Below are 15,518 nucleotides of genomic sequence, written 5' to 3'. Positions count from 1 at the left end.
TAAGTCATAAGAGTATGTTCATTTTATAAATTTCCGGCGATAAACGTTGTAAGATGGTGTTGTCTTCTTTGCGTACAAAATTTGAAGCCAATCCGCTGATTCAATTTTAAATACAAAATAAATGAGAGTAAACGGGGAATGTGGTAAAAGAGAAAAACAATCCTAGAATTAATAAGAAACAAGTTACAGGCCACAAGCACAGCGAAAAATCCAATAATCAAAGGCGGGCTTCAGTTGTCCCAAAAACAATAATTGATACTGTTTCAACGTAATGAACGCCACCCATTATTGCAAAATTATCAATAAACAAAAATAAAAACAAATACCAAGACTAACAAGGAATAAAGGTTCCTTACTTGGGACAGGCGCAATTATATGTATTTGAAATTGAAAACGGCATAGTGTCCAACCGAATATATCTTTTTTCTGAGAAATGGACCATATTGTTCGGAATTTTTTTTTTTTTTCGAAATTAATGAGTGAGTTTTAAACAGTCTTAAACGGTAATTTTGAACCGAATATAGTTATCAACTGGTACCAGGATCATAATGTAGTACGCCAGACGCGTGCTTCGTCTACACAATACTCATCAGTGACGCTCATATCAAAATATTTTATAAAGCCAAACTAGTACAAAGTTGAAGAGCATTGAGGATCCACAATTTCAAAACGTTGTGCCAAATACGGCTAAGGAAATATATGCCTGGGAAAAGAAAATCATCTAAAAATTCTACATAATGGCTTACTATTCAGTCATTTTTAGTCAACATTCAGATTTAACCGTTTGGTTGAACTTCTTTCTGTTTGACAATTCAATTGTAATCATCCATTAGTGTCCGATAAATTGACAGACATTCAAAACCATGTACTTCTACGTCATTCGTTATTCCAACATACTACCTCATTATATTAATCATATTAATGATTTGGAGGTTCACACCGTTCAAGAGCTGCATTAATTGACGTATATCAACCGGACCGTGAACCCAGAGATAAATAATTATTAAAAGCTTGTAAACATTGTTTTCCGTCTTGCAAGTCGTCAGTGGGTTCTTTGAGAAAAAAAATCTCTAAGAATTTCGTTCTTAGCAGTATATGTGTGCTGAATAATGGCAATCAACAACTTACTATGACAAATTCGTGTTTTACATTGAAGACCTGTTGGTAATCTTCTGCTGTTGTTTTTTCTATGGTCGGGTTGTTGTCTCTTTGATACATTCCCAATTTCCATTATCAATTTTATTATAAAGATTGCAAGAAATGTTTTGTGTTTATTTACTTCAAGCTTACGTGTTCATGTATCTTCTGTCAGGTTTGCATTTTTGCTTAAGTATGCAATTTTCTTTGTGGTTTGCGATCCACATGTCTTCAATATTAACCGAAAGAAATAGTTTTTTGCATTGATATTGCGTAAAGATAGTATAGGGCAATCAATCAACTAGTAGGTCTCTTCGTTATTTGTGAATGTAATAGAATAAGTTGATTAATTGAAGAAGAAATTAAGTATTCAAAGACATGATTCCTATTCAAGACGTATATGGATTTAGTCAACTATATTATCAATCAAAAGGTGTTCGTTAAATTTAAATTGGTTGTTCATATCATAGTTATAACAGCGCCATAGAAACCGCCACCCATTTGACCTCTATAATGTATGTCTTTCCATTATAGCACTACTCGCAATTACAAAAAATAAAATAAGAAGTGTAAAGGAAGGGAGAAAGATACCAAATAGATTTTCAAACTCATAAGTCCAACACAAACAACCATACCATGGCTAAAAAGAAAAAAGACATACAATAATACAAATGCCATAACAATGTATAAATAGTCTGAACAACATAAACCAAATAAAAAAAGAGGATGATCTGAGATGCAAAAGTTTCAGAATACCATTCACAATGGTGAGGTGATATTACACTTTTATACTCAATCAAACAAAATTTACAAACATCCAATGTCTTATTTAACGCTCTTTTTTAAAAATTATTTGCTTTGAGTGTTCCTGTAAAGGATAAATCCAGAAAAACGCTTTGGCCGCATCCATTTGATGAAGTGTTGTTTTTATTCTTTGTAGGAAAAATGATTTTTTTTGTCCCAATTGAGCCTTTTTGGAAAAAACGACAGATTTCCGCACCATGAAGTGATTTTGTACATATTGTAACAAACAGACATTTTTATATATTTTATTTCAAAAATATTTCAACAATTTAGGAAGTTAAAATCATTTACAATTAACAAAAATATGCAAGAATGACCATTAATAAGGAAGTAATATATATAAATAGGAATAACATATGCCATGTCAACAAGAAAATAGACGCTATATCACAGAAAATGTATTTATAACAAAAGCTAATTTTGTAAAGCAGCATGCTATTTTTTCGAATTATATAACAAACAACCAAAAACATTGGTGTGCTAAATTTTCAACTTACACTCAGTAGTATCATTTGAAACTTTTTTGAAAACTATGATTTTATTATTCTTAAATGTTCTCGTTCTTCACAGATATTATTTTACAATACCTTTGTTTATTTGATATCATCCAAGCGACCAACTGTAATTTGCATTATCCTGATTGATTTAGAGTAATTTCTCGCAATTTGATTGGCTGATATTGTCCTAATAAATTTCAGTACAATTTTTTATTACGTCATAGGAATTATCTCCCTTATTTGTTACGTCAATTGGGATTATCTCCCTTCTACCATTGACCTAATAAATTATTTTTTTAAAACGAGTTGCTTCATAGTCCTAATATTTTAATTTTTCACAGTTTTAGATTAAATATCTAAAATATATTTGGTTGATGTTGTCATTATATTGAATTTAAATATAATAATATGCAATAATTCGCCTCACCCGATATGAATTTTATTGACCCGATAAATTCTCGTATTAGGACAATTACACACTGTGTAACTAATATTACTCGAATTTTGCAATTTATATCAGAAATAATGGATCAATAAAAAAACATCAGATCTTAGATTCAAAAGGTAGCGTAAGTAGAATGGTTGCCCTTTCGCACTATTAAATGTTATACGAATCTTGCTAAATGAAGACTCATGATTAACAATACATCAAGTCAATATAAACTTGACGTAATATTATAGTTAGTGAAAAGTAAAATCACAAAAATACTGAACTCTGAGGAAAGTTCAAAAAGGAAAGTCCCTATAATCAAAAGCTCACGCACATCAACTGAAAGGACAACAACTGTCCCACTCCTGACTTGGTACATGCATTTTGTATGTAGAAAATATGGATTAAACTCGGTTTTATATCTAGCTAAATCCCTCGCTTGTTTGACAGTCGCATAAAATGCTATTATAAGGAGTCAGCAAGAACTGCAGTGAAAAAAATGCAGAAATTTTCACAATGGCTTTTGATTATTTTTTTTGAATCACCAATATTCCAACATTAACCCAATTAAGCAGCATATAAACCAGTCGTTTGTAAAAACGAAAATAGTATTTGTTAATTGCAACTTATAAATGATATAAAAATTGAGAAATTTAAAGCAAATACTCCAGCTCAATGTGTCAACTGTAGAGCTACTTATTACTGTCTTTTTTATATCTGCATAACAAAAAGTATAATGATCAGTATTTCTTGTCTGAAAATACTTTAAATTCTGCGGTTTAAAGCCTATTTAATTTGCACATATTTTGAAGCAACCATCCGAAGTATTTGGTCATATTGACATTTTTGTCGATCATATATTTCTAAAGATCTTGACATTTTATGCATTTTTGCCATAGTCAAAATTGTCTTTATCTTTCATGGTCAAAAGATTAACTGCCTTTTATCCTGTATTTTGTTCTAACCAGTCTTGCCATGTTTGTTTTACGCCTCGAAATTAAACGTTATATGAGATACGATAAGGACCATTTACCATATGTTTGGTTGACATAGCGTAGTAGGTGCATTTAAAAGATTTTTGTTAAAGTTTACAAAACACGCCACTGAAGGCAATATCTCACATGGCTCAGGTCAACTAAAATATAGGTCAACTGAAATGGTTTAATTGTTTTTGCACAATACACTATTTTTAATTCAATGTTTTCATGAATATTTCATTCATATACATACGACAAAAACAGGGATTTTGCATGCATATGATTATCGAGAGAGATGCACATAAATTGTAGGTTACAAAATTGCTTAAGTATAAATACAAAAATTTATGATATGAACATGGATTATAAAATAACAGTTTTAACATAGTAAGCACACGTAGAGAATAACAATAACACCAAACTTCATAAAGTGCTGCCATCACTCGAATCTATCGTAGTTTGTCTAGAATGACACGTTTTACATTTGCTAACAGGTATGCTACTGGTCGCACACATTGGCACGTGCTCCTGAAGTGGGTACCATTGAGCAACTGGTTTCCTTGGATTTTCTAGCATTTCGAACCAATGATCTCTTGCTATTCCAACAAACATAGGTCCAAGGGCAGTACATCCCATTACCTCATTACAGCCAATTCTAAAATATAATAACTTGAAACATATAACAAAACTTCACGCAGAAAACATAAAATTATGTAGTAGAGACCCAAATAGAAACCAATAAGTGAACTTTTAGGTGTAATACCAACAAATCATGGTATGTCACATCCGGTTGTATACGAAAGTAGGTCGAAAAAAATATTCCCTTGAATTTGACCGTTGTAGGTAATTAATCTTACATTTTATTGCAGTAAAACTATTTCTGTGTCATAAACATATATCTTGGGTATTTCAAAACACCATTATTTTTTATTTGTGATTTCTATAAGAATTTTATAATCTTGAGGTTACATGGTGACTAAACCTTGTGCACAGAGAGAATAAGGGGAGAAATTTGATTGGTTAACTTCCAATGATGGTTATTTTCTTATATGCAATGAAATGTTATATGAAATGTTTTCTATAGATCTGGACAGGATACAACTTTACTCATGCTCTTTATTTGAAACAAAGACAAATTCTGCACAATTTTTTGAAAAGTACAAATTTAACAAAGACTAATAGGGGAAAATCAATGGTGGTATTACACCTACTGTGGATTTATTAATATTCGTTGGATACCAATTTTCGTGGATTTCGTGGGTACAGGAGAACCACGAATTCCAATGTTCAACGAAATACAAAGTTTGTAAAGGAATGAGTGTAGACCTTGCAAAAACCATGAAATTAGATATCCACGAATATGCAAATTTTCCTCAAACCACGAAAATTGGTACCCATGAAAATAAATGAATCCACAGTATATGGTTTCTAAGAAAGTATTCCGTATACCTAATTCTAGATTTTTTTTAAAGAAACAAGAGGCTCTCAAGAGCCTGAATCGCTCACCTTAATTTTTTGGTTAAATCTCTTATCAATGATTATTTTGGCTTTTCAATTTATTTAAATGTTCTTTGAATCGTCCTATTTTCTTCAAAAGCAAAAAAAAAATCATTTTTTCCTATTTTCTATTTTAGCCATAGGAGCTATGTTTCTTGACATACAAGGAAATGAAATATAAAATTTATACTAGATACTCTGAAACTCATTTAGCCTAAGTTTGGCTGAAATTGATACAGCAGTTTCAAAGGAGAAGATTTTTTAAAGTAAGTCAACATGATGAACAAATTGTGAAAAAAAAGTCTTTAAAGGGCAATAACTCCTTAAGGGGTCAATTGACAATTTTGGTCAAATTGACTTATTTGTAGATCTTACTTTGCTTAACATTTTTGCTATTAACAGTTTATCTGTATCTATAATAGTATTCAAGATAATAACCAAAAACTGCAAAATTTCTTTAAAATCATCAATTCAGGGGCATTATACCTGTTAAACCAGTTACCCAATTCGGCTGAAAATTACAGGACAGGTAGACCTTGAGCTAATAAATACTTTAACATCTTGTCTTATTTGCTCTAAATGCTGGAGTTTTTGAGATATAAGCCAAAAACTGCATTTTACCCTGTGATCTATTTTTAGCCATGACGGCCATGTTTTTTGACGAAATAAAAAATAAAGCACAAACTTTATTTTATACACCCTACTGATCATTCAGTTGACGTTTGGTTGAATTTAGTTGAGTAGTTTTAGAGGAGAAGATTTTTTAAAGTTAGCAAATATGATGAACAAATTGTGAAAAATTGTCATTAAAGGACAATAACCCCTTAAGGGGTCAATTGACAATTTTGGTCATTTTAACTTATTTGTAGATCTAACTTTGCTGATCATTTTTGCTGTTTACAGTTTATCTTTATCTATAATAATATTCAAGATAATGAACAAAAACTGCAAAATTTCCTTAAAATTACCAATTAAGTGGCAGTAACCCAACAATTGGTTGTTTGATTCATCTGAAAATTTCAGGACTGATAGATATTGACCTAATGAACATTTTTACTCCAGTCAGATTTGCTCTAAATGCTTTTGTTTTTGAGATATAAGCCAAAAACTGCATTTGACCCCTATGTTCTATTCTAAGTAACGGCGGCCATGTTTTTTTACGGATCAAAAATCAAAGCACACACTTTGTGCAGGATAATCTAAGGAACAATCATGCTAAGTTTTAACCAAATCCGTTCAGTAGTTTCAGAGGAGAAGATTTTTTAAAGTTAGCAAATATGATGAACAAATTGTGAAAAATTGTCATTAAAGGACAATAACCCCTTAAGGGGTCAATTGACAATTTTGGTTATATTAACTTATTTGTAGATCTTACTTTGCTGATCATTTTTGCTGTTTACAGTTTATCTTTATCTATAATAATATTCAAGATAATGACCAAAAACTGCAAAATTTCCTTAAAATTACCAATTAAGTGGCAGCAACCCAACAATGGTTTGTTTGATTCATCTGAAAATTTCAGGACTGATAGATATTGACCTAATGAACATTTTTACTCCATGTCAGATTTGATCTAAATGCTTTTGTTTTTGAGATATAAGCCAAAAACTGCATTTGACCCCTATGTTCTATTTTTAGTAACGGCGGCCATGTTTTTTGACGGATCAAAAATCGAAGCGCACATTTTGTGCAGGATATACTAAGGAACAATCATGCTAAGTTTCATTCAAATCCATTCAGTCGTTTCAGAGAAGAAGATGTTTGAAAATTTTTTAACGACGACAGACGACGACGACGACGACGACGTCGACGACGACGGACGCCAAGTGATGAGAAAAGCTCACATGGCCTTTAAGGCCAGGTGAGCTAAAAAAGGAAAAGGAAACAATGGGTGTGTGGTGACATTGGCAACATTATGAATTTGTTAAAATGTTCTTAGCTAAGAAAATATTTATTTTATAATTGAATTGTAAAATGTTAGCATACGCAATAACTTCATCGCATTGGGATACTTTACGGCATATTTTTGTAATAGTGAACAAAAAGGTAGAACATACTGCATCCCAACGGAAATAAACTGTGCCCCTCTACTTGCCGACTTGTTTCTTTATTATTATGAGGCTGACTTCATACAGGAACTTCTTAGGAAGAAAGATAAGAAGTTAGCAATATCCTTTAACTCTACTTTCCGCTATATAGATGCCGTTCTTTCCCTAAACAATTCAAAATTTGGTGATTATGTGAAACACATCTATCCCATCGAATTGGAGATAAAGGATACTACAAATATTGTTAAGTCGGCTTCATATCTTGACTTACATCTAGAAATTGACAATGAGCGTCGGTTGAAGACAAAACTTTACGACAAACGAGATGATTTCAGCTTTCCAATTGAAAACGTTACTTTTCAAAGTAGCAAGTTTCAAGCAGCACCTGCATACGGGGTATATATCTCCCAATTGATACGATATTCCTGTGCTTGCCTTTCCTATCATGATTTTCTTGATAGAGGGCTGCTGCTTACAAGGAAGCTATTAAACCAAGAGTTCGAAATGGTGAAGTTGAAATCCTCCAGTCGTAAATTTTACGGACGCCATCACGAGTTGGTTGACCGTTATGGAATAACCGTTTCACAAATGATATCGGATATGTTCTGTACGTCTTAAATACAATCCCCTTCCCTTTCATGAATGTGACCTACCGAATTAGACTATTTACCGGATTTGTAATCACATAAGAACCACGACGGGTGCCACATGTGGAGAAGGATCTGCTTAACCTTCCGGAGCACCTGAGATCACTCCTAGTTTTTGGTGGTGTTCGTGTCGTTTATTCTTTAGTTTTCTATGTTGTGTCATGTGTACTATTGTTTTCCTGTTTGTCTTTTTCATTTTTAGCCATGGCGTTGTCAGTTTGTTTTTCATTTATGAGTTTGACTGTCCCTTTGGTATCTTTCGTCCCTCTTCTACACCGATAAACAATTGATTATTTCATTGCATTATGCAGGAATTCCTTAATGACAAGATGATTGCCTGTAACTCATTTGCAATAATACCGCGTCTACATATTTCCAATTCATCCGACATTTTTTACATCAGGTAATCACTGCAGCAAGTCTGGAATACGACAGCGTTTTGTTTCTTTTGTTTACTGAGTTTGAGTTTTTGATTTTGAAAATTTATGTTTTTGATTTTCCTTGGAATTTGTTATGTTTTTAATTTTATTTTAGAAATAGATATTCAAGAATATTGCACAGAATGCTAAAACAACATATTGTCATATTCCCGCATCTATACTATAAATTAGTGTCTAAGGCTCCAATTATTATGATGGTCATTAAGGCATATGTTTCATTTTTTTTCATTTTGATATATAAATGTTTGATAATAGTACACGAATCAAAGAATGAGGAAAACATACATCAATTAGTATTATGTACGTAACACAATGTGGCACGTACAAATAAATTGTTTACAAAACAATACCGCTAAATTGCATGTAAAGTGCTGACCATGTTGAGATTGAATCAAACAAATAAAAAGTAAAATTATAAAAAAAACGAACTCTGCAAAAAAAGTCAAAGCGGAAAATCTCTAATCAAAATCTCAAACACATCAAACGAATAGATAACAACTGTCATATTCTTGACTTGATACATGCATTTTCTTATGATATCATGATAAATGGTAAGACCTGTTGATGAGAAACTATCCAAATGTATAAACTATACAACTTTCTTAATTTTGTCAAAAAAACATTTGAAGAAGAGTTTAAAATTGTGTTATACAGACAAAATCAGTTCTAAAGATGCTCATACAGATTTTCATAAAAAGCCATAGTTATTCATGTATAGTTTTACTCCTACCGACATACCTGTCATAATCAATGACCTTGATCACCATATGAATGTCATCAACGTTTTCTCTTGGAACATCGAACACCATAGCTTCATTATAAACAGGACTCAACGTACACTTTTTAACAGAAGTCTTCCTCTTCTTAATTCTTTTTCCTTCACACATCAGTGAAACTTTGGCATATGGGTCTGTAAAAAGTTGAGTAATTTTTATTTTGAGTCTATATACTTGTAGTAATTGCTCCTTTTTTGACCAGTTAAATTTAACAATACAAAAGTATTATAGATATACGAAATCAAATTCTTCACGTGTTATATTGATTTTGTGGTCTCACATATAAAAGAAGGCGAAATGTTTTCGGGTATTTTTATCTTTATTCTGGTTTGAAGGATGCTACTTTCAATCTTCTTGAATAAAAAAACTGTCAAAATACCATCATTTCATGATCTTGTCAGAAACACTTAGTATGAGCGAAGGCTATATCCTTAACGAAATATAGCAATGACATACAGCAGTATTCAATAAAGGTGTAAAATACAATAAATACTAGATAGTTTTTGTCCGTCCGAATCGCCCTTCTGGATTTTCATCGCCAATCTTAAACAAAAAGTCACAACATTTGATAGACAGTGTTGTGTGATTACCATTCAATATTGCATGTAGGATCTATATGACCGTTTGTATGTTCAAATGTGCATAAAAGATCACTTTGAGTAGAGCCTTTGTTCACATCTTTTTTTAACCAAGTACGATGCGTTATTGGCAATGCCTTGTCAAATATGTCAATTTCGACATCATTGTGACATCAAATTTGACTTTTCTACACTAAAGATTCAAGATAACTTTTACCTGATCAGTAATCAATGAAAACTAGCATATTTTGGAAGTCCTGAATACTTTTACTATTTTTGCATTCTCGTGATATCTCTACTATTATATGCAATTAAGTATGTACATGTTCATTCACACGTCACGTTCCATTTATGTAGAAAGATATTTCAAAATAATTTAAATGAGTGTTCTATTATTATTATTTTTTTTTTTTATGTCTAATCACTAACTGTATCTTGAAATAAAACACCAATGACCGCTTACCGGCATTTTTGTCATGAAGAATGTAATCTTTTAGAACAGTAGAAACTGATAACGATTATAGCAACACTTCTATATAATCTAGCTCTATGAACTAGTCATTAAAAATATAGTTTGCTACGATAATTCAAATTACCTGAAGAACCAGTAATGTCCATTGCCTTTAGGTTTCTGGCCTTGATAATGGTCAGTGTAAGTCTTCCTGCAGTTGGCAAGTAACATAATGAGATCATTATTTCTCCTAAGTCAAACTTTTCCTGAAATTATCAGAAAAACAATATCTCAGTTATTTACACATTTATGAATTCCTTATGTTCATAAGTACATAGATCAATTACACTTACCATCTTGACTTACTAGCAAACTCCTGTTTTCAAACTTACACTATCGATGACTTTTTGTTCAATTTTGAAGGGCAAACTAGATTAAAGATATGACAAAGCAATACAAACGACGTTCTTATGTTGTGTTTCATTACCTCCGTTAATAACATACAACAATACAAAGGCAAAAATGAAAAAAACAACCAAACAAATCTAATATAACTTTCAAATTAACCCATTTTCATGTAAACTACTAGTAGATGCTTTACACACTTCTAACTTTTTTATTTGCATATAAGTAGAAGGACATATAAAGTTATATATATTGGTCAAACAGTCAGAAAGCAACCTTGCAAACAACAATTTAAGCCCAAAATGTAGGTCTTCCCGATCCGAAAATTCATTGCGCATTGTGCATGCTCAGTAATCAATTCACATCTGACCAAAATGTAACAAGGGCATAATAATTTTTACATTTTTACAACAAACGAAAGACACGGAAAACAAAACTAAAAGAAAATTTTTACAAAGATATAAATTCCTCTCGGCAATTTTGCATAACGGTCTGATTAAAATGAAAGTTTGATTTTTTCTTTAACTAATTTCCTCAAATTGGCGGTATATGAGATAATTATAGATTATCGTTGATCATCTGAACGAATTTGATTTAGAGATGACCAATGATAATCTGCTTATCGCTATTTTACCTATGACGACGTTGTCAATTTCATGTCAAGTTCGTTAGCAAAGGCAAGTCTCCCTTAGTTTCTAGCGATTATTTTCATATCACTCGACTACGCTTAAAAAGGAAATTATCAGTCAGTGAAATCAAAACAAAATTTCGTAAAATAGCGATAAAAGCAATCATTGAAGTTTAAACTTCTATTCTAATCTTCTTTTTCTTTGCGCCTTTTTTTGTGAATATTATTTTTAATCTTAGATACCAAGTTTACAATTTGATTATAAGATATATTAAATTGAGGATATTAACCATTCAATACACAGGGGAGAAGATTGGCACAATTTTTCTATAATCAAGTTACGAACTATGAATGCCGAATAATTTAAAACAAATTGAACATCTTTCATATATTTTTAATATGATTGTCAATTAATTAAAGTTCCTTAGGGTCTACGCGAATGAAATAATAATCCAATGTAACAAAAAGCTAAAAATAAACCAAGCTCAATGTATTATGTTAAAAGAATAAAAATTAACATATGAAACATATTCTTTTCTTTCTGACACATTCATTGATAGAACTAATTTAACCGTTCATTAACCTAATTATTTCAGTTGCAATTAACTGAAGACGATCAATCTCTTGTCGTGTGGACTGAACAATCTTGTCTCATACTATTTTTAGATTAATTGAACATTTCTTTTTTATCGAGTCCGTTTGACAAGTGAGGATAACAGTAGATAAATACATTTTTCTATAACATGTTGTAATGACAGAAAACGTGTCAATACCGGGAGCAATACTGTGTTAATGAAACTCTTTAGAGAATTCTACGGTATATCAGGCAAACTTATCCGTAAGTCTATAGATGAGTATAAAGCAATACTTATTTATTCTTCGTTAATGCAAATAGTCACCAACGGACCCGTCAAATATTTGTTAAGAACCTTAAGCTTAAAACAGTATGGTACCTTTCCAACACAGACAATAGGACTAAACGTTACCCTTCCGTCCGGACGTGGCTATTTTTTTTTTTAAAAGATACCATTTCTTAGCTGGATGTCAGGACCACTGCCATTTCCTCGATCTTGATATCTATATCACTAACGGAAAGCTGAATACTAAAATTTATGATAAAAGGGATGATTTTTCATTTCCTATCGTTATTCATCCTTTTTTAGATGGTGACGTTCCCTTGTCACCATCTTACGGTGTTTATATATCTCAACTTGTACGATTCGCTCGTGTATGTAACAATGTTTTAGATTTAAACGAGAGAAATTTATGTTTTACTGAAAAATTATTACACCAGGGTTTTCGATATCACAAACTAGTCAAAATATTTACTAAATTTTATCATCGGTATAAAGACATCATTCGTAAATATAGATCAACATGCAGACTTCTTATACGTTCAGGTATTTCACATCCAATTTTTTATGGAAATATTCTTTATAAAGCATAAAGGTGTCAGTATTCACCTCAGAAACTTACAAAACCTTTGAATAGACTTATTAAGAAGGGATAAAATTACGATACTGTTGTCAAGTCATTAAAGATTGCATATGTTGGCGTTAATATTGAGTCACTGATAAGGTCTTTGCGTCGGAACTCAACACATTTATTATAAAAACAGTTGTTGGCATGACACGGGTTATGTTCATCTCATATATGTTATGATGGTATGATACTAAACTCCTAACGGGAAGGATTACGCCTGATGTTCATATGATGAAATCATAATCTTTCAGTCAGTTTAATTGAAGTCTGGAGCTAGCATGTCAGTTAGCTGCTAGAAGTCTGTTGTTATTTATGTATTATTGTCATTTTGTTTATTTCCTTTGGTTACATCTTCTAACGTCAGACTCGGACTTCTCTTGAACTGAATTTTAATGTGCGTATTGTTATGTGTTTACTTTTCTACATTGGTTAGAGGTATAGGGGGAGGGTTGAGATCTCACAAACATGTTTGACCCCGCCGCATTTTTGCGCCTGTCCCAAGTCAGGAGCCTCTGGCCTTTGTTAGTCTTGTATTATTTTAATTTTAGTTTCTTATGTACAATTTGGAAATTAATATGGCGTTCATTATCTATGAAATATTATATATCTGTTTAGGGGCCAGCTGAAGGACGACTCCGGGTGCGGGAATTTCTCGTTCACCTGTTGGTGACCTTCTGCTGTTGTTTTTTTTTATTTGGTCGGGTTGTTGTCTCTTTGACACATCCCCCATTTCCATTCTCAACTTTATGTCTTGTTTACACAAATAGACATATACATTGTGTAATATATAATTCTTTGTATACAGAAACGCTGTGAAATTTGACCGTTAGAGCCTCCAAAGTAAAAATTGAAATTAAAAATACTAAATCGTGTTTAAGTGTTTTTCAGTACCATTATTGAAAGGGTGACCAAGACGTACTTTTATAGAGAAACACAACCACAATTGTTTAGATGATGGTTGATTGTTCAGAAATGCTATGGAAATGGTTGTGATGTATTGTATTTTGCTAAGATGTTCGCATATTTAAACATATATTACGTGACTTGGTTTAATTTCAGTAGCACACATGGGATAATGCAATCATTAAAACCGAATAAGACGAGATACTGTACGGAAAACAACCATATTGAGTATATTGTACGCATACTAACTATATAATTATACTTTGCATAATATCTACAATGTTATTGGCTTATTGGCATACATACAGATAATAAAAAAAAACTTATAGAACAGGGGTGGTGTTCTCGAAGCTATCTTAGGATTAGGACGTGTCCTAAGTCTATCTTATGACAAGTCTTTGTCCTAAGTCGTGTTCTCGAAGCTTTCTTAACCTATGATATATCTTATTTTTCGTCATAACTTTAAGACACCCAATAAGGTGTCTAAAGAGCATCCTATCTTCATCCTAGTGTAATAAAGTTTGGATTTCGCTTTTTGCTCATTATTTTACGTGAAAATGAACATGAAATGAAACGCACCATCGGTTATTAACTCGCACATAAAGAAAAGGTGCATGATTTTAAACTTTGAACTTTGTGTTTCACGATACGATTATACTAAAAATTTAATTCTCTTTTCAAAACAAATTGTTTTCCAGTTTAAATAACAATCTTTTTTTTACATAATCACATTGGTAATTATGCAATTTATTCTGCACATGTTATTATAAAATTCGTAAACAATTTTATTAAATATTTTCGTCATTAATAAATGTTTTATCAACAAATATCTTTGAAGATTTAAAATTTCGACTTAGGATATGTTTAGGACGTCCTAACATAAGATTCGTCTGAGATAGCTTCGAGACACAACTTAAGAGTGTCCTAAGTTGATCTTAAGTCCGTCCGAAAATTGGTCTTATCTATTACTTAGGACGAATCTTAGGATACTTTCGAGAACACCACCCAAGGACTACGTGTTTAGTAGAACACCTTGTACAGCTTGCATTATCACATTAACATATTAAGTGAGCAGCGATAATTGATTAAATTTTTTTTATGGGCGCTCGACGTTCTAAAATTCCTTAATTACGGTTACAAAAGTAATGTCACCAGACAGGCGAGTCTCATATATATTACTTCTTATCTTACATTACTTTCCATTATGATTCACTTCTGTCTACTAAGATTGAACGTAATCATGATATTGCGCCATTTATGTGTTATATTAAAAGGCCATATATGATCAAGGCAATATGCATCAATTTCAATTTATAATAAATCAATTCAAGAGAGAGATTATGTAACATCGTTTGACATATAAAGTTTAAGGAGAATGACTTGTTTTGCATGAAAAAGTGACAGTTACACACTTGTATTCTGATGTTTCTAAAATGTTTTCACATCCCTACAGTTTACATGAGAAATTGTTTACGCGTATTAAATAAATCAAACATGGTGTTTCGACATTTGACTATACAGTTTATCTCTGAATTTGTTGATTTCAGTTGTTATATCATATTTTTGGGAATTCGATGCGACTGTGATACAGATGAGAGGTTTAGCTAGCTATAAAACTAGGTTCAATCTACATAAACAAATGTTTACACAGTCAGGGATTTGACAGTTGTTATCCATTTCGTTGATTTGTATGAGCCTTAGATTTTGAAATTGGATAAGGGCCTTTTCGTTTTAAATTTTCCCCGGAGTTTAGTGATTTTGTGATTTTACTTTTTACAATGACTTTTTCTTATTTCCTTTCGCTTTACTTAACAATGC

The 15,518-nt window shown here is 31.8% G+C and overlaps 1 protein-coding gene across 1 annotated transcript in view; it reads right to left on the bottom strand.

Moving 5' to 3' along the window:
- Positions 1–2,253: 2,253 nt before the first annotated feature.
- The window catches only part of LOC134688363 (synaptotagmin-9-like), a 30,810-nt gene continuing 17,545 nt past the window's right edge, over positions 2,254–15,518 (bottom strand). Inside the window, exons 3-5 of the mRNA XM_063549021.1 lie at positions 10,428–10,548; positions 9,216–9,387; positions 2,254–4,500 (exon numbers count right to left, since the gene is read on the bottom strand). Coding sequence (XP_063405091.1) covers positions 4,269–4,500; positions 9,216–9,387; positions 10,428–10,548 — 525 coding nt within the window. The 3' untranslated portion in view covers positions 2,254–4,268. The remainder of the gene's footprint in view (positions 4,501–9,215; positions 9,388–10,427; positions 10,549–15,518) is intronic.

This window comes from Mytilus trossulus, chromosome 10 (genome assembly GCF_036588685.1).
Source record: "Mytilus trossulus isolate FHL-02 chromosome 10, PNRI_Mtr1.1.1.hap1, whole genome shotgun sequence".
Classification (NCBI taxonomy): domain Eukaryota; kingdom Metazoa; phylum Mollusca; class Bivalvia; order Mytilida; family Mytilidae; genus Mytilus; species Mytilus trossulus.
The sequence above is the reverse complement of the archived record's forward strand: the minus strand, read 5'-3'. Positions and strand labels throughout refer to the sequence as shown.